The 25211-nt window shown below is 41.2% G+C and overlaps 1 protein-coding gene and 1 non-coding gene across 4 annotated transcripts in view; both read left to right on the forward strand.

Annotated features, from left to right (window-relative positions):
- The window catches only part of SDK1 (sidekick cell adhesion molecule 1), an 840913-nt gene that overhangs the window by 269764 nt on the left and 545938 nt on the right, over positions 1-25211 (forward strand). For all 3 annotated transcript variants that reach the window (XR_014072185.1, XM_081552683.1, XM_081552682.1), the window contains exons 2-3: positions 3310-3469; positions 23682-23788. Coding sequence is in view for 2 of the 3 variants with exons in the window: in XM_081552683.1 (XP_081408809.1) it covers positions 23746-23788 (43 nt within the window). In the remaining variant the exon portion in view is untranslated. The remainder of the gene's footprint in view (positions 1-3309; positions 3470-23681; positions 23789-25211) is intronic.
- On the forward strand, positions 19494-19566 carry TRNAG-CCC (transfer RNA glycine (anticodon CCC)). The gene has a single exon. It is a non-coding gene; the product is annotated as a tRNA-Gly (tRNA).

Consider the following 25211-nt stretch of genomic DNA (forward strand, 5'->3'; position numbering starts at 1 on the left):
CTGTTAGTCATTACCTGGAAAAACACACACCACACATACACACACACACCACACACACACACCACACACACACACCACACACACACACACACACACACAGACGTGCCTCAAAGAGTACCAGGAAAACACACACCACACACCACACACACACACACCACACACACCACACACACCACACACGCACACACACACACCACACACACCATACACACACACACACACCACACACACACACACACACGTGCCTCAAAGAGTACCAGGGAGACCACTGACATTTCCCCAGGTCAGTCTGATAATCTTAGCTCAGGGTAGCTCAATCACTTTTGTCTTTATGGATCTTTTCAGACTCTTTCTGCTCCATTTAAGGTGTATAAAGATCACAAACTTTTGCAGGGATCTGAGCAGACCTGAATACTAACCCTCCCTCTTCTCTTTCTCTTCCCAGAGCTTTTATGTTTTGTTACCTTTAAACCCTCTTAACCTCATGATCTACTCTGGATACTTCAGTGCTAAATAGTTCTAGGTTCAGAAAGATTAACTGTGTTGTTCTGCACATTGGCTAATCTATGTTAAAATGCTTGTGGTAATAATTTTAATTTAGACATTTAGTGTTCCAGAACATTGACATAGTTACTACCCTTCTTCCTACAATAAATATTAGAGTCTGTGCTAACTATAATTGTACAGTCATTTAGATCACAAGGTTTCTGCTTGCCAGCTATTTGAAACTATTTTCAAAAAATTTTTTTTCTGCTAGATCATAGTATCCAGCACAATTTGTACACAGTATAGGCATATTTGTGAAAAAGTGTTAGTCGTTTAGTCATGTGTGATTCTTTGTGCTCCCATGGACTGTAGCCTGCCAGGCTCCTCTGTCTATGGAATTCTCCAGGCAAGAATACTAAAGTGGGTAACCATTCTCTTCTCCAGAGAATCTTCCCAACCTAGGGATCAAACCTGGTCTCCTGTATTGCAGGTGGATTCTTTACCATCTGAGCCACCAGGGAAGCCCATAGGCATATTTATTAAACTGTGAATACTTGGAAAACTTGAATTATTATGGTATTTACATTTAGAACATTTATATATAAATCAGTGATGCCCTGTCAATTATACAACCAAATCAAGTTCTTGAGCATCTATCTTGAAGCCTTTTTCTTTCAAAAAGATGTATTTTTTTTTCGTGATTCATTCTTATAGAACACTGGAACCACATGAAGGCATTTCTTTCTCTTTCGTTAAACATAGTGCAAATGGCAAGGCGCTGGCTTGTGTGCCTGTCTGATTCTTTGCGACCCCCTGGACTGTAGCCTGCCAGGGATTCTCCAGACAAGAACACTGGAGTGGGTTGCCATGTCCTCCTACAGGGGATCTTCCTGACCCAGGGATCAAACCTGTGTCTCTTACGTCCCCTGCATTGGCAGGCGGGTTTCTTTACCACTAGTGCCATCTTGGTAGCCCCTGGAACAGATTACCTGGGCTTTAAATCATGCTTTTGCCACATACTGTCTCGGTGGCTTTGAACAATTAGTTTCCCTCTGCCTCTCTTTACACATTTGTAAAGTGGCTATAATAACAATGTCTATTTTAGAGGGCTTCTGTGAGAATTAAATCTGATAATGCATACAAAACACTTGGAACAGTTTCCAGCACAGTAGACACTAAGTTAATCCTAGCTGTTGCTGTTATTTGTATTGTTATTATATTTATTTGTTGAACAAATATTTATACTTTTTTCCTGGCATTGGTCTCAGAACTCTGACGTGATTAATACAGGGCAGGGGAATCTGCTGAGTGTAAGTCAAGGTTTGTTAGGGCGTGTGGGTGGGAGGAGCTCTGTGAACCTGGAGGATGGGAATTCATCAGCTTGCAGGGGGCTAGGGGGGAGCACCCAAGGTGGGGAAGGAGCATGAAAGGCCCCCGAGGCAGAAAGGGCTTCTTCTGGTTCAAGAGTTACAGTAGAATGTGCCGGCCGGCGTGTACATCCCTGAAAGGGGGTAGGAGGCCAGAAGGACAGACTATGCGACTGTGCCCCAGGGCTTTTATTACAAAAATGAGAGGTTGTTAATTCTGCGTATTTTACTGACGAAGAAACAAAAATCCACATGTCCTGATCAGGATCACGTAGAGAATCAGGGAGCTAGCACTGGAAACAAGTCTCCTGTGTTTTGTTTTGTTTCTTCAAATTAAGGAAGCATCATACAAAAATTGCAAAGTCAGACAGAATGACTTTCTGTGTTCTCACAGTGAGAGGCCCTGTGTACCCACATCTTGGCGTGCTCTCCACGGCGGCCCCGCTACTCCCGCCCCCCTGCATCCCCCTCCCCCCAAGAGATGTCTGTGTTTACCCTGCTCACCCCCAGCACCGCAGACCAGGTTCGCCTGGGTTTGAACTTTTATGAACTTTTGCATGGAAGCATTATGCTGCAATCCTTTTCCTGACCGGCTTCTCTCACTACACATATGTCTGTGAGATCCATCCGTGGTGTCGGGTGTTGTGTATAGCAGTAATGGGTTCGTTACAGTTGCTGCGAGCTGTTTCTCTGTGTGAATACACACGGGTTTTCGGTGTGATAGCCCCTTAATGTCACCATGAGATGCAGTGTGTGTATGAGACAAAAGCTGGATTGAAATTCATGTCATTTATGTCTATAGGTTAATACTGCTTATCCTACTTTTTTTTTTCCAACTAAGTGAAGGTTATATATTTTTTTAGAACCAAGGTGTATAACCTTGATTGTCATACTTTGAGAGTATGTTGTTGTTTAGTCATTGAGTCGTGTCCAAGTGTTTTGCGACCCCATGGACTGTAGCCCGCCAGGCTCCTCTGTCCCTGGGATTTCCCAGACAAGAATGCTGGAGTGGGTTGCCATTTCCTTCTCCAGGGGATCTTTTTGACCCAGGGATGGAACCTGAGTCTCCTACATTGGCAGGTGGATTCCTTATCACTGAGCCACCAGGGAAGCCCACTTTGAGAGTACAATGCCATGTTAAAACAAAGGCTTGCATCAGCAGAGATTGCTTGATGTGTGATAAGTAAGTATTAATCACGAATGGAAATAGATTAGCTTGTCAGGTGCTTTAAGATGCTCCTGTCATAGAACATCAGCCTTTTGAAATATTACCTAGGGGTCTGCGGGTTTCTAGGGGGTCAAGGATAATTTGCTACTTAATTGGGCCAAATGGCCACCATTTCTACATTTTAAAATTAGGTCTCTTTAAATAAAGTGATTGATTAGTTGGATGAAGGCCATTTTCATGTGTACTCCATTCATTTTTTTCCCTTTCTCTCTCTCTTTAATATTTCAGATGACGTTGTGCCGTACTTTAAAACGGAGCCCGGCCTCCCGCAGACCCACCTGGAAGGGAACCGCCTCGTGCTCACGTGCCTCGCGGAAGGGAGCTGGCCTTTGGAGTTCAAGTGGACGCACGACGACAGTGAGCTCACCACCTACACCAGCGAATATAAGTAATTGATTCCTTGAAAATAAGATTACATTTCACGGTGGTACATTCAGAGTATTTGCCTTGTTGGCCATGATAGCATGGGGTGGGGAGAGTATTGGATTGCATTGGTAATTCGTTAAGGATTAAGGGAATACATTTGAACATGTAATCAGAATGTGATTTACTATTCCAATACAGGTTGTATTTACACTTAGGAAGTCTGTCATTATATTTGTAAGAGTAAGCCCCATAGTGAAATTACCAGACCAAAAGAAGGTGTAGTTACAGAGGAATGCAAATAACAGCTTCAGCTGATAAACTTGCCTTCCTGAGGCAACAGTCCTGCCTACCAGTATTGTTCCTGCCTGAAGAGCATCACAGCTTTCTACAGGTCAGAGCTTCTGGAGCTCTGGTTGCCAACAAGACTTCCCTGGCTGACTGTCAGAGCTGGGATGGGCACAGAGGGAACTCTGGGAGGATGGGCATGGGCACAGCATGTACAGTCAGCAAAAGGAGCATTCACTGGACACCTGCCAGGTGCCAGGCATTGGGGACAGGGGTGAGGATGTCGGGGGACCCAGTACAGGGGACGGAGGGGGGACGGGGTGAGGATGTCGGGGGACCCAGTACAGGGGACTGAGAGGGGGCGGGGTGAGGATGTCAGGGGACCCAGTACAGGGGACGGGGTGAGGATGTCGGGGGACCCAGTACAGGGGACGGGGTGAGGATGTCGGGGGACCCAGTACAGGGGACGGAGAGGGGACGGGGTGAGGATGTCGGGGGACCCAGTACAGGGGACGGAGAGGGGACGGGGTGAGGATGTCGGGGGACCCAGTACAGGGGACTGAGAGGGGGCGGGGTGAGGATGTCAGGGGACCCAGTACAGGGGACGGGGTGAGGATGTCGGGGGACCCAGTACAGGGGACGGGGTGAGGATGTCGGGGGACCCAGTACAGGGGACTGAGGGGGGCGGGGTGAGGATGTCGGGGGGACCCAGTACAGGGGACGGAGAGGTGGCGGGGTGAGGATGTCGGGGGACCCAGTACAGGGGACGGAGAGGGGACGGGGTGAGGATGTCGGGGGACCCAGTACAGGGGACTGAGAGGGGGCGGGGTGAGGATGTCGGGGGGACCCAGTACAGGGGACGGAGAGGTGGCGGGGTGAGGATGTCGGGGGACCCAGTACAGGGGACTGAGAAGGGGGCAGGGTGAGGATGTCGGGGGACCCAGTACAGGGGACGGAGGTGGGGAGCTGGAGATCAGGTGTGAGGTGCAGCTTCTCCAGGAAGCATGTGGACCAGCTTCCCAGGCTTGGGACTTCCTGGCAGCGCTTGAGGTCTTCCCAGGTGTGTCTTCCCACCTCCTTTTCTGTGTGGGGATGATGCTGGATGCAGTTCTGAGTGGGTGGAGAATTACTGACTGCTGAACATTCCCAGAGGCCCCAAAGTCAGCAGGATTCAGCAGTGCTGTGCTCTTAATTAAAGGAAATAAGAAAGAGAATTGACGATCTAGAGGTGTTTTAAGGAGAGTAATGAGCTTCTCAACAGGGGGCATAGTCCACCATGTGTTCTTTACCCCAAAAGTCATAACATGGTGGTCCATGAACCGCAGTCAGCCTTCCTTGGTTGTGGTGTGCATGTTTTAAATATGTGTTAATATATATGTGTGTATACACACAGTATTTGTTCCTCAGTTGATTGCCAGCATGTAACACTTACAAGATTTCACATAAAATTCTGCATTTTAGGCCCTCTGGAACAATTAGCAGGCCTGGGCGCCTGGGTGTGCAGCCCCACACAGAGGCAGGTGCTAGGCAACACTGCCTTGCATGCAGGCGTGGACACCCATTTCTCAGCACGCTCTGGGCCTGCCTTATAGCCCCCCACTTGCTCCGCCCGGTCCTGTTATCCACCTTCCCTGTGTGGGCAGAGGAGTCTATGTCCTCCTCTTTCTCATTCGGTCCGTACTGTGAGAGGACCTGCTGTTTTCAGAGCAATTGATCACAATAGTTAAGAGAATGTTGAAGTCAAGCAGACCTAGGTTTGAATCTCGGCTCACCACCAGTTACATTAGCAGTATTACTTTGAACAAGCTGCCTGTTAGCCACAGTTTCAATAATCTGCAAAATGGGGGTGATCAAGCCTCGTCTGTGGTGTTGTGAGCATTGAAAGGCTCTTATGTATGTAAAACAGCATACTTTCTGGCCCACAAGCAATCAGTTAATAAATTGTAGGCAATCTTATATTTCATTGTAATATGACATAGGGCTTGGTTTATTAGAAGGGGATATAAGAAAGCAAAAAAAAAGTGACCTTAGGAATGAGAACTATTATGAGCTTTGATGGCAGATGACTTGGGTTCAAATACTACTATTCAACTTACTATCTTTGGACAAGTTATCTCATCCAGTTTGGTCTTTTCCCATCTGTAAAATGGATATAATAAAACCCACCCTGGAGGGTTCTCATAAAAATTAAGTGATGTGATGTTTCAAATGCCCCAGGAAGAAGGAGTGAGGTTTCAAAAGAATCCGTCTTGTTTTTCCTCATGAAAAGAAGTAGTGATGTGGGTGATCCATAACAGTGGTCTTAAAACTGGGGGATATGCCATGGATAGTGTGGCAGAGGAATGGTCTTCTGGATATTCAGTCTCCACAGGCACGCTTTCTGAAGTTGAGCTGCCTGAGGACGTGCCTCTGTGATGGTGCCTGCCCGTTCTCTTTCTGCACCTGCTTTGCATTATTTCTTCCACTTCACAGAAGAATGCACACCTTTCCCAGTTTGAGTCTTCTGTGAAACCACATCTTCAGCGCACAAGACAAGCACAGTTTAAAACACTGGGCTTGGAGCTTCCCTGGTGGTCCAGAGACTAAGACTCCGAGCTCCCAGTGCAGGGGGCCTCCAGTTAGGTCCCTGGTCAGGAAACTAGATCCCCCGTGCTGCACCCAAGATTCTGCATGCTACAGCGAAGAGCAAAGATCCCACATGCCGCAACAAGACCTGGCTCAGCCAAATAAGTAATTATTAAAAAGTAAAACAAACTATCGGGCTTGAAGGAGCCTCTTTTAAACATCCCCTAAGAGCTTCTTGCCTTCTCTCTATACTATACTATACCATACTGTACTATACTATACCATACCATACCATACCATACCATACCATACTATACCATACCATACCATACCATACCATACCATACCATACTATACCATACCATACCATACCATACCATACCATACTATACCATACTATACCATACCATACCATACCATACCATACTATACCATACTATACCATACCATACCATACTATACCATAATGTACTATACTATACCATACCATACCATACCATACCATACTATACCATACCATACCATACTATACCATAATGTACTATACTATACCATACCGTACCGTACCGTACCATACTATACCATAGTATACTATACCATACCATACCATACCATACCATACTATACCATACCATACCATACTATACCATAATGTACTATACTATACCATACCGTACCATACTATACCATAATGTACTATACTATACCATACTGTACTGTACCGTACCATACTATACCATAGTATACTATACCATACCATACTATACCATAATGTACTATACTATACCATACCGTACCGTACCGTACCATACTATACCATAGTATACTATACCATACCATACCATACCATACCATACCATACTATACCATACTGTACTATACTATACCATACCATACCATACCATACTATACCATACCATACCATACCATACTATACCATACTGTACTATACTATACCATACCATACCATACCATACTATACCATACTGTACTATACTATACCATACCATACCATACTATACCATACCATACCATACCATACTATACCATACTGTACTATACTATACCATACCATACCATACCATACTATACCATACCATACCATACCATACTATACCATACTGTACTATACTATACCATACCATACCATACCATACCATACCATACCATACCATACTATACCATACCATACCATACTATACCATAATGTACTATACTATACCATACCGTACCGTACCGTACCATACTATACCATAGTATACCATACCATACCATACCATACCATACCATACCATACCATACCATACCATACCATACTATACCATAATGTACTATACTATACCATACCGTACCGTACCGTACCATACTATACCATAGTATACTATACCATACCATACCATACCATACCATACCATACCATACCATACCATACTGTACTATACTATACCATACCATACCATACCATACTATACCATACCATACCATACCATACCATACTATACCATAATGTACTATACTATACCATACCGTACCGTACCGTACCATACTATACCATAGTATACTATACCATACCATACTATACCATACCATACCGTACCATACCGTACCATACCATACCATACCATACCATACCATACCATACCATACCATACCATACCGTACTATACTATACCATACCGTACTGTACCATACCATACTATACTGTAGTATACTATACCATACCATACTATACTATACTATACCATACTATACTGTACTGTACTATACCGTACTGTACTATACTATACTATACCATACCATACCATACCATACCATACCATACTATACTATACTATACCATACCACACCATACTATACCGTACTATACTATACTATACCATACTGTACTATACCGTACTATACTATACTATACTGTACTGTACTATACTATACTATACCATACCATACCATACCATACCACACCATACTATACCGTACTATACTATACTATACCATACTGTACTATACCGTACTATACTATACTATACCGTACTGTACTATACTATACCATACTGTACTATACTATACTGTACTATACTATACCATACCGTACCATACCATACCATATTTGACTATACTATACTATACTATACTATACTATACTATACTATACTATACCATATTCAAGGGCCTAGTATGACACTAGAAATAGGGTCTTTTGCCCAGTCTTGGGGTTTTCCTAATTCAGATGTCTGTAGGTGGTCAGCAAGAGCGGTACCATTTTCTTGTGAACACCCTTCTCTTCTCCATTCTCCAACCATCAACAAAGTATATATTGTGCCTCAAGGAATGTTTATGAGAACAAAGCAGGGAGACATCTGCAAGAAATACCACAGGCAAGGCACCTTGTTGTATCTGGGCTGCAAACTTAGCATCAAGCTCCGTGGCTTATACATTTACACAAAATAGAATTACAATTTTCAAGATTTGTCAGAAAGAAAATGTCTGCTAAATACTCTTCTCTGAAGTACACTTGTCTCCATTTCACCTACCCAGAAAGGAGAAGAGCTTGGCGAGGTCTCAGTGGCAGATCGCAACGAGGGCAAGTGTGTGTGTGTGTGTGTGTGTGTGTGTGTATGTAAAAAGTTCTGTTTATTTTCTTGAGATCAGTGTTCCCTCTTGATGTAGAAAGACCACGCACTGTAGGAAAGTTAATGCTTTCTATTTTCTCATTCATTTGGAAGACACTTTCATTAACTTTTGCAAACAGGTATCATTTGATATTCCAAATCCATATTCATTTTTGTTACCTCAGTGTGTTTTGCTTGCTGGTATGCATCAGCCTCTTTGCTACTTGTTTATTTCTCTATGTTCTCATTAGATTTAAATTAACTGTATGCAGATATGTGGTCAATAACTTTTCTTTTTGTAGTTAATTTCTATCCAGTTTTGTTCATTCTGATAAATAACTTCCCACTCACTAAAATGTAAAGTAGTTGGGGGAAAAAAGCCACTTTCACTCAAGAGGCATATCTCCTTTCTAAGATTTTACTGTTCAATGATGATTTTTCAAAATTTGTAATACATATATGTTGTTTTGATTAGCTGTGTAGTAACAATAATTACAATCAACGTGTAATCCACATGAAATTTTTTTAAGTGCTCAGAATATTTTGGTCAAAGGATATTCTTTTAAAATGACCATTTACTTGTATATTTTCATTTCAGAGAAGTATGTTGGATAATAAATGATGAGTATCTTTCAGGCATGGAAACATGTTACATTAGAATAAAATTCTGTGGGGTAAGTAGATTTAATACTCAAGTTCAAAGAGCAAAAAGAAACCATACGAGAGTTCTATCTGTTCATTTTTAAGAAATAAATATTGTTGATATCAAAATATATTATTTAAATTCCATTGGATGCTTTTAAAACTGTGTGACAGTTTTATTTTAAAATGCCAAAACATATACTGTGCCATTATTATATATGCAACTATTTAAACTTCTCTATGAGAGAACATCTTTGGTGTCAGCGTAAAAATATGCAAGGAGACTAAGCTTTTTGCATGGCTCTTTGCACCAGCAAATTTACCCGTTAGCCTGACACACCCTGGATAATCCCCAGGGAGACAATGTGCTGTTGCTTGTATTGAAGCAGGATTCATTTGATATATATATGTATATATATATATATGGTTCATTATATATGCACCATTGAAATAAAGTAGATGCTTCACTACCATTTCACCAGAAACTCGTTAAGAAGAAATGGGTTATTCTGAAGCAAAAATGGTTTAGGTTAGACGTGATGAATTATATTCTTTGCACTGAGGGCTTCAGAAACTGAGATGGGTTATCAAGGATCCATTGTATTTTGTCATCATTTTTTTCAAGATATAAAACCTGTCTAAAAGTCTTAGGCTATTTTTTCAAATGACTCTTTTATCTGCTTCCTTCCAATAAGCACATTCAGCTGTCATATGTTAGCCTTCACAAGGCTGATGTAAGTCTCAGATTGAAAAACATGGATACTCTATGAAATGGGAGCTGTATTCCTACCTAGCATTGAGGCCCTCTTTCTCCTCCACTCCACCCTTTGGTATGGGCGATGAAAATACTAACCCTAAAAAAAGCAAATAATATAAATTCAGCTTTTCCATCTTTGGCTAAAAATAGCACTTTCTTTGCTTCTTGTGTTACAAACTGCAGGATGAATTTCAGTGAGTTTCAAATGTTACATTAATCATATTGATGCTTATCTCCATGTTTAAGCACAGGTGTGGCCACACTGGGAAAATGAGAGTAGTTCAGTGATTAAACAAAGTTGCATAAGTGTCACAGGCAGATTTGTATCTTTTTTTTTTCCTTCCAGGAAATATTTACTGTAAGTTATTTTTTCTGCTTTGGAATAAAAAATATTTTGTAATTATATTCAAAATATATGTATATATATATGTATACATATATGTATGCCCAAAATTTATAGTGTTAGGCACTCCAGCAGGAGGAATAATTGGATACTCTGCTGAAAATCTTATAGTCTCCTTTCGTGATCTGTCTTCTATTACAGTATAAACAGTAGAAATTTGATGGATATTTATTTTTCATTTCAGTAAAGAATAGGAATGGTTAAGGGGAAAGTTGCTTTTTCTTATGTCCTATAAAGGGACAAAAATTCTACAATATCAATAAAATTTAATAAATACCTGGGAATAACCTTTATAAGAAATGAGTAGAGTATGAAGAAAAATAGAAAGCCTCACTGAGAGATATAAGGGTGAATTCTAGGTAGGAAATCTAAACAACCATGACACTGGACACAGTATACGAAATAACTGTTTTCAAGATACTGGACCTCAGGCAACCGAAGGTGTGATGCCTGAGAGATGGAAAACTAACACGGTGAGCCCTCTGATTGCCTGGCTCACTGCCCTGAGAGGATCCAGGCTGTGGCACAGAGACGGAGAGCACAGGTGAGACCTGGAGGGACCGAGCCCTGAGTTGAGGGGAGCCGAGAGTTGAGAGCGATCAAGGCAGGGGACGGAAGGGGAGAGAGAGAACTTTGGAGATCTGCAGAGGTTCTTTTTTTGAGTATTTAGCAGATTATTCGCCAGCACATTCGTGTAAGGAGACTGCCCAAGTCCAGGAAACCAAGCACCCAAGAAGTGGAGGCAGTAGTTCCCAGGCTCACACAGGGGTGGGTTGAGTGCCTTTTCTCAGCAGCCAAACTGAAAAACCTCATAATTCACAGCATTATTGGATAGGGTAACAGAAGGGTCTTGGGTCTGTAGTGGGGAATTACTAACCCTGGACCAACTACAGCTCTGGTCCTGCCTGAGGATTCTTAAAAGACCAGAAAGGATCAAACTGTTTCTAAGTATCTTTGTAGCAGTGGAGAACAAAGCTCAGGAATATTTATAGGAATACAAAAATAGCACCAAATACAATACCAGCACTAAACAGGGTAAAAGTCACAATGTCTGGAATCCAGTCAGAGATTATTAGGGATGTAAAGAGGCAGGAAAACATGATCCAAAATGAGAAAAATCAATCAACTGAAACCAAACCAAAGCTGACACAGATGTTAGAATTAGTAGAGAGTGGTACTGAAACACGATAACTGTATTCCATGTGGTCAAAGTTAAGTAGAGATATGAAAGATATTAAAAGGCAGAAGATATTCTAAGGATGAAGCCGATAGCATCTGAGATGAAAAGCACAATGGGTGAGACTATCAGCAGATTAGACATTGCAGAAGAATATATTAGTAAACTTAAAAATATAGCAATGTAATGGGCTTCCTGGGTAGCTCAGCTGATAAAGAATCCACCTGCAATGCAGGAGACCCAGGTTTGATTCCTGGGTCGGGAATTTCCCCTGGAGAAGGGATAGGCTACCAACTCCAAAATATTAGTAAACTTAAAAATAGAGCAATGTAACTGTTCAAGATGAAGGGCATGGACTTCCCCGGCAGTCCTAAAAACAGAGCAATATAACTGTTCAAGATGAAAGGCAGGGACTTCCCTGGCAGTCCAGTGGTTAAGATTCCGTGTTTCTGATGCAAGGGATGCAGGTTTGATAGCTGGTCAGGGAACTAAGATCCTTTGTGCCATGCAGCTTGGTCAAAAATAAATAAATAAATAAAAATGAAAGTCAGATAGAAAAAAAAAATAAACACAATGAAAAGACCATTAGTAAATTACAGGACAACTTCACATGGCCTAATATATGTATAAATTGAATCCCAAAGACAGGGGTGACAAAGTATTTGAATAAATAATATTGAGAAATGTTTGCATTTGATGAAAACTACAAACTCATCAATGCAAGAAACTGAGCAGACCCCAATAATGGAGTCACTAGCCAGTATAATAAGAAAAAGAAAAAGCATCTAGATTGTAAGAGGAGATGTAAAAATGTCTTATTGAAGGTTACATGATTGTAGAAAATGTGATATTGTCTTTAAAAAGCTGCTAAAATGCACATGTGTTTACCAGTGTTATAGGATACTAGATGAGCATGTGAAAGTAAAAGTCACTCAGTCATGTCCGACTCTTTGCGACCCCATGGAATACATGGTCCATGGTATTCTCCAGGCCAGAATACTGGAGTGGGTGGCCTTTCCCTTCTCCAGGGGATCTTCCCAACCCAGGGATCGAACCCAGGTCTCCCACATTGCAGGCAGATTCTTTACCAGCAGAGCCACCAGGGAAGCCCAAGAATACTGGAGCGGGTACGCTATCCCTTCTCCAGTGGATCTTCCTGATCCAGGAATCAAACCAGGGTCTCCTGCATTGCAGGTGGATTCTTTACCAGCTGAGCTATCAGGGAAGCTATAGATGACCATACAAGTCACTTATATTTCTGTACACTAGGAAAGAATAATCTGCAATTTATTGAGATTTAAGATATTTATAAAATATATAAAATTTATTTTGTAAAATAAAAACAAAAATATTTTTAAAAATATCTTCAAAAATCTTAGAGATGAATATGATGAGGTGTTTGCAAGATTTTTATACTTAAAACTATAAAGCATTGCCCAAGTTTCCTAAAAGAAGACCTAAATAAAAGGAAAGTCCATGTCCACATATCTAAAAACTTAGTATTGCTGCCATGTCAGACTCTCTCAGATTGATTGCTTGGCCATACCCTTTAGGCTTAAGACACCGAGAAAGCAGTTCATCACTAAATCATGAATTAGACTCCTCTACCTATTTTTTATTTTCAGTTCAGTTCAGTAGCTCAGTCATGTCTGACTCTGTGACCCCATGGACTGTAGCACACCAGGCTTCCTTGTCCATCACCAACTCCTGGAGTTTTCTCAAACTCATGCCATCCAACCATCTCATCCTCTGTCGTCCCTTTCTACTCCCGACCTCAATCTTTCCCAGCATTAGGGTCTTTTCAAATGAGTCAGTTCTTCTCATCAGGTAACCAAAATATTGGAGTTTCAGCTTCAATATCAGTCCTTCCAATGAATATTCAGGACTGATCTCCTTTAGGATAGACTGGTTGGATCTCCTTGCTGTCCAAGGGACTCTCAAGAGTCTTCTCTAACACCACAGTTCAAAAGCATCAGTTCTTCAGTGCTCAGCTTTCTTTATAGTCCAACTCTCACACCCATAGGTGACTACTGGAAAAACCATAGCTTTGACTATACAGACCTTTGTTGGCAAAGTAATGTCTCTGTTTTTTTTTTTTTTTTTTTTTTAATATATTTTTTTGTTCAATGATAATTGCTTTACAGAATTTTGTTGTTTTCTGTCAAACCTCAACATTAGTCAGCCACAGATATACATATATCCCCTCCCTCTTGAACCTCCCTCCCATCTTCCTCCCCATCCCACCCCTCTAGGTTGACACAGAGCCCCTGTTTGAGTTTCCTGAGCCATACAGCAAATTCCTGTTGGCTCTCTATTTTGCATATGGTAATGTAAGTTTCCACATTACCCTTTCCATACATCTCACCCTCTCCTCCCCTCTTTCCGTGTCCATAAGTCTATTCTGTTTCTCCACTGCTGCCCTGTAAATAAGTTCTTCAGTACCATTCTTCTAGATTCCGTATATATGTGTTAGAATATGATATTTATCTTTCTCCTTCTGACTCATTTCACTCTGTATAATAGGTTCTAGGTTGTCTCTGCTTTTTAATATGCTGTCTAGATTGGTCATCGCTTTTCTTCCAAGGAGCAAGCGTCTCTTAATTTCATGGCTGCAGTCACCATCTGCAGTGATTTTGGAGCCCAAGGAAATAAAGTCTCACTGTTTCCATTATTTCCCCATCTATTTGCCATGAAGTGATGGGACCAGATGCCATGATCTTAGTTTTCTAAATGTTGAGTTTTAAGCCAACTTTTTCACTCTCCTCTTTCACTTTCATCAAGAGGCCCTTTAGTTCTTCTTCCCTTTCTGCCATAAGGGTGGTGTCATCCACATATCTGAGGTTATTGATATTTCTTCTGGCAATCTTGATTCCAGCTTGTGCTTCATCCAGCCCAACATTTCTCATGATGTACTCTGCATATAAGTTAAATAAGCAGGGTGACAATATACAGCCTTGACATACTCCTTTTCCGATTTGAAACCAGTCTGTTTTTCCATGTCCAGTTCTAACTGTTGCTTCTTGACCTGCATACGGATTTCTCAGAAGGCAGGTCAGGTGGTCTGGTATTCCCATCTCTTGAAGAATTTTCCACAATTTGTAGTGATCCACACAGTCAAAGGCTTTGGCATAGTCAATAAAGCAGAAATAGATGTTTTTCTGGAACTCTCTTGCTTTTTCGATGATCCAGAGGATGTTGGCAATTTGATCTCTGGTTCCTCTGCCTTTTCTAAATCTAGCTTGAACATCTGGAAGTTGACAATTCACGTATTGTTGAAGCCTGGCTTGGAGAATTTGAGCATTGCTTTGTTAGTGTGTGAGATGAGTGCAATTGTGCAGTAGTTTGAACATTTTTGGCATTGCCTTTCTTTGGGATTGGAATGAAAACTGACTTTTTCCAGTCCTGTTGCCACTGTTGAGTTTTCCAAATTTGCTGACATATTGAGTGCAGCACTTTCACAGCATCATCTTTGAGGATCTGAAATAGCTCAACTGGAATTCCATCACCTCCACTAGCTTTGTTTGTAGCGATGCTTCCCAAGGCCCACTTGACTTCGCATTCCAGGATGTCTAGCTCTAGGTGAGTGATCACACCATTGTGGTTATCTGGGTCATGAAGATCTTTTTTGTGTAGTTCTACCATATATTCTTGCCACCTCTTCTTAATATCATCTTCTTCTGTTGGGTGCATACCATTTCTGTCCTTTTTGTGCCCATCTTTGCATGAAATGTTGCCTTGGTATTTATAATTTTCTTGAAGAGATATCTAGTCTTTCCCATTCTATTGTTTTCCTCTATTTGTTTGCATTGATCACTGAGGAAGGCTTTCTTATCTCTCCTTGCTATTCTTTGGAACTCTACTTTCAGATGGGTATATCTTTCCTTTTCTCCTTTGCCTTTTACTTCTTTTCTTTTCTCAGCTATTTATAAGGCCTTCTCAGACAACCATTTTGCCTTTTTGCATTTCTTTTTCTTGGGGATGGTCTTGATCACTGCCTCTTGTACAGTGTCATGAACCTCCGTCCATAGTTCTTCAGGCACTCTATCTAATTGGATCTAATCCCTTGAATCTATTTGTCACTTCTGCTGTATAATCATAAGGGATTTGATTTAGGTCATACCTGAATGGTCTAGTGGTTTTCCCTACTTTCTTCAGTGTAAGTCTGAATTTGGCAATAAGGAGTCCATGCTCTGAGCCACGGTCAGCTCCCGGTCTTGTTTTCGCTGGCTGTGTAGAGGGCTGGGCAAACAGGCTCGTGGAGGGCACAAGCAAAACTTTCTATTGCACCCGGACCCAGAGAAAGGAGCACTGACCCCGCAGCAGACTGACCCAGACTTGCCCACGAGTGCCCTAAGTCTCCGGTGGAGGCCTGGGTCAGTGGTGGCCTGCTGCAGGCTCGGGGGCACTGAGTGCAGCAGTGTGTGGGGGGACTTTTTGAAGGCGGTCTCCATTATCTTCTTTACTTCCACCATAGTTTGGCCTCAGGTCAAACAACAGGGAGGGATCCCAGCCCCACCCATCAATAGAAAATTGGATTAAAGATTTACTGAGCATGGCCTCACCCATCAGAACAAGACCTAGTTTCCCCCTCAGTCAGTCTCTCCTATCAGGAAGCTTCCATAAGCCTCTTGTCCTTCTCCATCAGAGGGCAGACAGAATGAAAACCACAATCACAGAGCACTAACCAAACTGATCACATGGACCATAGCCTTGTTTAACTCAGTGAAACTATGAGCCATGCTGTATAGGGCCACCCAAGATAGACGAGTCATGGTGGAGAATTCTGACAAAATGTGGTCCACTGGAGAAAGGGATGGCAAACCACTTCAGTCTTCTTGCTGTGAGAACCCCATGAACAGTATGAAAAAGCAAAAAAAGATAGGACACTGAAAGATGAACTCCCCAGGTCAGTGGGTGCCCGATATGCTACTGGAGATCAGTGGAGAAATAACTCCAGAAAGAATGAAGAGACGGAGCCAAAGCAAAAACAACACCAGATGTGGATGTGACTGGTGATGGAAGCAAAGTCTGATGCTGTAAAGATCAATATTGCACAGGAATCTGGAAGGTTAGGTCCATGAATCAAGGCAAATTAGAAGCGGTCAAACAGGAGATGGTTAAGAGTGAACATCGACATTTTAGGAGTCAGTGAACTACAATGGACTGGAATGAGTGAATTTAACTCATATGACCATTGTATCTACTACTGTGGGCAAGAATCCCTTAGAAGAAATGGAGTAACCATCACAGTCAACGAGAGAGTCCGAAATGCAGTACTTGGATGCAATCTCAGCAACAACAGAATGGTCTCTGTTCATTTCCAAGGCAAACCATTCAGTATCACAGTAATCCAAGTCTATGCCCCATGAAGTTGAATGGTTATATGAAGACCTACAAAATCTCCTAGAACTAACACCCAGAAAAGATGTCCTTTTCATTATAGGGGACTGGAATGCGTAAGTAGGAAGTCAAGAGATACCTGGAGTAACAGGCAAATTTGGCCTTGGAGTACAGAATGAAGCAGGGCAAAGGCTAACAGAGTTTTGTTTTGTTTTTAATCTGCTGGGTCCCCTACTCAGCAAGAAAGGTCTGTTTTCTCAAGTGAAACGTAACCAGTTGGTTTTGTCACCAACCAGCCAAACTGAGGGTGACCCCCACCTGCGTTTTCCCACAGAGGGCCGAGTCCCCAGGTTGTTCAGTTTTCCAGCCTCGTGTCTGGTCATTCCTCCTGGTTCACTGTCCTCTGTGAGCTGCCCAGCTCACAACAGCAGCAGTGGGTTGTGTGTTGGTTCACATGAACTAGTCTTGCCCACTTTGACTAAAATAAGCAGAACCCCTTATAATCCCAAACTCTTAATGCTTGGGGTAACTTTCTTATTTCCTGGAGCCCAAGATGTGAATGGCTGGGCACTAGGTGCAAAGCTTTCAGCCTAATTTTGGCCTTTCTTCTATATTACAAAGCTATCTTTAAAGCCCTGGAATTAATAAATGAAGTTCTCATTCTTAAGGCATCAGGTCCCTTTGTCAGTTTGTTTATAAGGAAGGGGAGATAACCTCTGGCAGGTAAAAGTGGGCAGACTGTTCTCATCTCCTTCCTAGTCAGCGCATCCCATGTTGAATTCCACGGTTTTCATGGTGCGAGTCTGTGCTGTCTTGTTTGATTTTGATCTCTAATATTAAGTGTGTGTCACAGGCTGATATTCTTCCTACCTGGTTGTATACTGTTTATATTTATTTCTGATTTTATTTGGGTATCTTTTCAACTCCATGTGGTCATAGCAGATATGATTCTTTCTAGAGAATGTTTGAAGCAGAATCAGCATTGAACTTTTAAAAGTTCTTATTGGAGATGATTTGGATTTAGACAATTAATTCCACTTGCCTTGTTTGTCTAATCATCATTGTCGAATCTAAGAACTTTACCCAGAATGACCAAACAAGTGTGTACATAATTGTCGACAAATGCTTCCAATAAGATAAGTGAAAGCTTTTTAATTTGTTTCTAATTCACTTATGCTAATATTGTAACACTTAATAGCCTAGGTTTTCTTTCCATTGTGTTTGGTGTAGATCAATTTGACTGCGTAGGAACTGACATTTCTTCTCATATTTTAGCCCTTCATATAACAGTCTTAGATATTTTAATGTCTCTTAGAGAACCTGGCAACATAAAGAATTAAGTAAACAGATAGAATAAAGGATTTTTAGCTCTAAAAAAACTTGAGGTCTTTCACAAAGATTTCTGAGGCTCTGTTCTTCCTGATTTGAGAGGTGTTTTCTCCTAATCACATATCTGACAGACTATTTTCAGCCATGTATCCATATTTCCCAGAACATGAATTTCTGTTTTTCTGTCCCTGGTTTGATGATTGAAGATAGGAATGGATGAAGAATGAGTGATCCCAAAACAATGTTCTCATTAGACAAAATCACAAAAACCACAATCCCAGAAGAAGATATTTTGGGACTTTTCAGTGTTAACTCTTGAAATCTTGAATTGGTTTTTATAAGTGAATACACAGTTCACAGGTAGTTACTGGTCTGTGGATACTAAGCATCCGCTTGTTCTCTGGAGCGCTTGCAGTCCCCAGATTTATGTTCCCAAACAGCACGACAGACACACAGGTGCTTCCTAGCCCAATCCCAGAAGGGACCTGTCTGTTGCCTCTTTCAACTTAATGCAGGTTTTTAAGTAAATAAAATTCAGATTAGAGAGCTTTTGAGGATATAATGTTCCCATTGACTATCTTCCATCTTTATTATGCTGTTTAGTTTAACTTCATACTGATTAGCTCTTGAAAGGAATTCAAAACGTAACCCTTAATGTCTAGGACATATTAGTGAGCTGGACAATGCTTCAAAATGTTGGGTCCATCCCTTTCTTAACAAGTTTCAGGCTGGATTTTTCATTGCACTATTTACTTGAGAAAAAAATCAACTATAGACTCATTCCACTTTTGACTGTTGCTGTATTTTAAAGTTTCAAATAGGAAATTTTTAAAAATGAAATTGAAAATACAATTATTTGTCATCTAGTTTCCAAGAAGGATATTAACAGCTTAGTTTTGTATTTTTTTTTTTTTTTAACACTTTAAAGAATGGAGCACTTCCCTGGTGGTCCAGTGGCTAAGACTCTGCACTCCCAATGCAGGGGGCCCAGGTTCAAAGCCTGGTCAGGAAACTAGATGCCACATGGCGCAACTGAGAGTTCTCATGCCTCGACTAAGGATCCCACTGATGCAATGAAGACCCAAAGCAACCAAATAAATAAAAATAAATATTAAAAAAAAATAAGGCTGGACTTTGGGCCAAAATAGGAAAGTTTATTATAGAACTTGGTTGTTTATTTTCATGCAAAATATATATTTCCATACCAGTGTAAAAAAAAATTAAAGTTGTGGGGAATAATCTTGTCTGTAGTGGCATAAAATGAATGTAGGCCCCCCAAAAAAGAAAAAAAAATATTTAAATGGGTATGAAAAATCTTTCTTATGGATTGAGTTACGTCCCTGTCATTAAAGGGAGAAGTATGGCTTTTCTTTTCTACAAGGAGGATGTAATTTTGTTATTCTGAACTTGATAGGTTTCTGTAGACCTGTGTGCTTAGAGCATCTAACTCTTGTTGGGAATAACTGCTCAGCAGTAACTGTGCTGAAACAGACAGTATTTTGTCAGGTAGTTTCTAAAATTTGAGTGGCTCTTTTTAGGGATACTCCTCATAATATGTTAATTAGTCTCAGTTTCTTGGGAACTATTGACCACTTAATGATTCTTAGTGGTTAGCCAGGAAGCCATGACTTTTAAAAAAGAGATTATTCAGTGAGGCATTATTGAGGTTTTTCTGTGATCATTATGAGTACCTAGTAACTTAAGATGTTTTTTCAACCAAAATTATGTCAGCTACATTCTGGGGAGTTCCAGGACAAGCCAGTCCAACCCTCTCTGAAATAAAGGAAGTTGTCACCTGGTCATTGGGTTGCTCTCACAGTCTCAAGGCTGGCTGGACATTGGGCAAGAACAGAGGGAAGTGGGCCCACCAGAGCCAAATCACCCCATAGCCAGCCCCTTCAGGTCCTGCTGCCGCTGTGCTGCTGGGCCCTGGTTCCACCAGTCGAGCCGCTGCCCTGCCCGGCTCCGGGCGCCCGCCCCGTTGCCCTGGTCCCGGGCTCCTTTGTGCCCCACCGCTGTGCTGCTGGGCCCTGGTTCCACCAGTCGAGCCGCTGCCCTGCCCGGCTCCGGGCGCCCGCCCCGTTGCCCTGGTCCCGGGCTCCTTTGTGCCCCACCGCTGTGCTGCTGGGCCCTGGTTCCACCAGTCGAGCCGCTGCCCTGCCCGGCTCCGGGCGCCCACCCCGTAGCCCTGGTCCCGGGCTCCTTTGTGCCCCACCGCTGTGCTGCTGGGCCCTGGTTCCACCAGTCGAGCCGCTGCCCTGCCCGGCTCCGGGCGCCCGCCCCGTGGCCGATGCTCTTTCAGCCCTGCTCCTGTGTCACCACTCCCAGAGCTAAATGTCCAGACTGTGTGCGTCCAGGGGTCATGCACTATCTCATTGCTGGGCCCTGTTAATGGAGGGGTCTGCCTCTACCAGGACTCAGAGCAAAGAATTCTCCAGTACAGGAACGCGGGGCAGACCCTGGGCAGACAGTGCCAGTCACCCTTTCCAGGTAGGGCTAGTCAAGCAATTGTTAGGAGTGAAGTGGACCTAGAACTGCTTCTTAGAGAAAGTCTAGGTTGTCGCTGTTGCCCATTTCGAGTGGCAGTTGAGAGCTGAGGTATTCTACGTACCAGAAAGAACATTTAAACCGTTGGGTTTGTTGTGATTTTGTGTTCGATTTTCTTTAATTTGCTCCTCCTGATAATGAACTGGCCCCGGAAAAGGTTCTATTGGTCTGGTAGATTCTGCCATGAAACGGTGAATACAAATGTTCCCTGCTGTGCTTTTTTGAAATGGGAGCAGGCATTTTCTATATTTTAGTGGCATATGGCGCTAAGATTTTATCATGCTTTCTTACAAAGAGTCAGGAAACTTTCTCTGCTTAAAAGTGTATGTTTGTAAACAATAGGCTTGCGCTGAATATTCCCATCTGTTGGGTGAACATAATTTGTGTAGGAATTCCTGTATTAGGTGGAATACTTTGCAACTTTTTTGTATATTTCTTTCCCTGGTGAGACATTAGACTAAGAGACAGTACAAAGCAGCATATGCCTAATATTCAGTTTTGTGTCTGCTTCTCCCTGTTTGAAAACAGTGCTGTTTTTGTGTATTAGTACATAGGATTACTATAGAAATTCATAAGAATATAAAAGCTATTCAGGGTATTGCAAAAAAACAAAATATTAATAACAATCGTATAAATGTGGTTAAGTTGCAATGATGACACTGTTCTTGTAGTTTTTCAAATATGTACTCCAGTAACTTCTGTTATTTCTTTTCCAAAAACTTTTCTTGATTTTGTTTTAACCTAATCTCAAAACTCCTCCTTATTATAATCACAGTATATAATAATCAGAGCTGCTCATCCTTCTAGTCTTGATTTGTAATTTAAATAAATGGCATTGACTCTTTGTGTTCAGTTTGGTATTGTTCTGATTGTCTTCACTAATTAATTTTCTGTTTGAGAAGAACCATTCTTCAGTATAGAATAAAATTTTGAAGACTAAGGCTCAGCAGTATTTTTTCATAAAATATTTTATTAATCTTGCCATAAGATCTCATGATAGTTATCAGGGGGCAAACACACTTTGATTAATATTTGCTTAATACTGAATTACCTGTATTGTCCAAATGTTTTATTCACTTAAAAATTATGCCTATCAGTCCTTTTCCTGGTTGGCTAATTGGACATACTTGAGTAAAAAGATGAGCAATTAGTTGAATATAAGTGATTTCAAGGTATGTGTAGGAACTGAGCAAATAAAGCATGTATTACTTGGTGCCTTTTACCTGATTTTTTTTTGTTTACATTTCTCTGATTATACTTTGTAAGAGGAAGTATTTTTAAGTTGACGATGCCTATTACTAGATAACTAGGTATCTATTAGCAGAACATCTTGTTAGAAAAGGATCGCATCATGGTGTCTTCTCTTTTTGGGAAAGTAGGCACCTATTTGATTGGGTTCAAGCTCTCTTTTTCCTTCTTAGGATAGCACCCTCCCATGTGTGAAGAGTATCCGGAACTCAAGTCTTGATTCTTGGTGAACATAGCTTAGAAACCAGTGACATGTGCTCCCCTAGGTAGCATGAAAGGTTTGAGCTCTGGAGCTGCAGAACTCACATCAAGTGGTTCCCCCTTGTGTCTCGTGCTTGTTTATGGACTTAAAAACATCTTGCGTTACAGGGAGCTCAAAGTCAGTGCTGTGAGACAACCTAGAAGGGTGGACTGGGAGGGGAGGGGTGGGGAGGTGGGCGGGAGGCTCAGAAGGGAGGGGACATGTGTATGCCTGTGGCCGATTCATGTTGATGTGTGGCAGAAACCAACACAATATTGTAAAGCAATTATCCTCCAATTAAAATTAAAAGCAAAAAAAAAAAATCCCTGAATTAGGAAAAACCAGAGCTTTTATGGAAACCATATCTTCTTCCCCCCTATAATATTTGCTGACCTTTTTAGAAAGGCGTTGATTTGAGGAATGGTTATTTATGATCACGGGAATGGAAAATACAAATAAAATAACCTTTTAGTCAATCATGAAAGATTTTAAAGTTAATATCAGGCCATATGCGTAGAGGAAAGGCAGGTGTGTGAAGTGAATGTTGCTGGAAAGCGTCTGCTCTCATGGGGAGCAGAGCTGTGCCCTGGTGCCCCTCTCGCTTTGCCTGAATGACACCTGTGTCTCATCCCGCGTTGTCTGAACTTTGATGCAGGAGCACATAACATGTTAAGACTGTTGCAGTTCTAGAAAGAATTTTTAGAAATTCTGAGAAAGGGAATTATAAAAAAAAAATCAAAAGGCCTAGTTTAAGTGGAAAGTGTTTCAGCTATTTAACAGTTACCTTTCATTCAGGCCATTTTGAGTGATGTGTCTACATGAAGGCACGGGGTACACTGGTGAACAAGATGGGTCCAGAACCTCACTGCATGGGGTAGTCACAGCCTAGCTGGAGAGACAAACAGCCATTACATAACCTCACAAATAAACTGCGGATGCAGTAAGTGTGTTGGTCAGGAAAGGGGGGCATAGACATTGGTTTACCAAAAATAAAATATTTTTGCTGCTCGATACCAAAATATACTAGATTGGACACCCAGGCTGGCTGTGTAGTTATACAATCATTAACACTGCCTTTTGATGTTTGGCAGGTACGTTATTCCATCTTTGCAAAGGCTGGATGCTGGGTTTTACCGCTGTGTTGTCCGAAACAGAATGGGAGCCCTCTTGCAAAGAAGATCGGAAGTTCAAGTCGCATGTATGTGCACATTGGAAACATCTGCAAATGTTAAATAAAACAATGTCTGTGGGCACGCTCATCAAAATCACCTTTGACCATGTTGGGAATTGAGTTTCTGTCTCGGGTTCTATTTGGAAGAGGATAATTGCTAAAACTGGTTCAGAGATAAGTAAATATCGAATGCAGCTGGTCTGGTGATGATGGTGGGGCTGGTGGGGTGAATACCACTTCTTTCAATTCAATAGATAAGGCACCGTGGCGGATAGGAAACATGAGCAAGACACCTTCTGTTTTATGAATTAGCTGCTCTCAGCTTTTGTTATATTCAGATTCAAATGTTTTTAAGATAAAAAAGTTAGATAAAATTTTGTCTATTCATAACCAGTTCTCTCCAATGATGATTTGTTTAGAAATCCTTCAACTGCCCAAGTACATGGATAGCGTGTCTCAATTCTGGAGTGAGTTAATAATTCTCTACTGGGCAGACCATTTTGGAGAATGAAACTTTTAAAAGTAATCAGAGAGGATATCAGAACACAGGGGACTGGAATTTTGGTGTAGTATTTCTATTTGTTTAGCAGAATGGTGGAGAGGGGAGTTGGCCAATTCAAAACATTTAATACTTCAGTATTAATATTTAGTATTAATACTTTAGTCCAAAATCTGTGATGGGTAGGGTCCATGTAAAGTGGCCTGTAGGCTTTATTATATTCTGAATTTATGACCAAAATGTCTCTTCATTTAAAAGAGAGCAAAAAGTGTTGACATTTTAAATTGCATATTAATGCATCATAATAGATTTTAAAGAACTCTAAAGAGCTCCTAAATTGGGTCATGTCAACCAACGATGACGGTATTTTCTCACTTGTCATTTTGACCCCAGTTAAGGCTTGCCGTTTTCAGTGTTACTGTATAAAGTAAAATAATTTCCAGTTATTCTACTTTTCCCCTGTAATTACTAGTGACTGTGTAAGGTGCTGATGCTATACGTGTTTAGTGTTAATTACTAGGAAGGCTTCACTTTTCTGAATTGTGGTAGTGAAGTCGCTCAACTAAACCTGTCTGCAGAATAATTCAGAACTTTTATTCAATTGAATAATTGAAAACAATTCATAAATAAAAAATCAAGGTCAGTACTCAAAATATATTTGAATAAGCTTAGAATTTATTATAATATATTAAGCACTAGTTTATAAAATTTAATTTTGGGCTTTTTTCTCCTTAATCATTTATATTCTTGCTATCCTTTATCTCTAGGGCTAGACTTTCTCATCTCGATTTTCTCTCTTTGATAACAAATTTCACCTTAACTGTGAATATCCTAATCTGTTTCATTAACTTGTTTCATCTGTTTCCTAGACTATTAAATACTGCTTGCAACATAGTAAATAATTTCTTTTGAATCACAAATTCATTGATAATAGAGATCTTTTATAGACTG

Source organism: Giraffa tippelskirchi, chromosome 13 (genome assembly GCF_054371585.1).
Source record: "Giraffa tippelskirchi isolate mGirTip1 chromosome 13, T2T-mGirTip1v1.2.pri, whole genome shotgun sequence".
Lineage (NCBI taxonomy): Eukaryota > Metazoa > Chordata > Mammalia > Artiodactyla > Giraffidae > Giraffa > Giraffa tippelskirchi.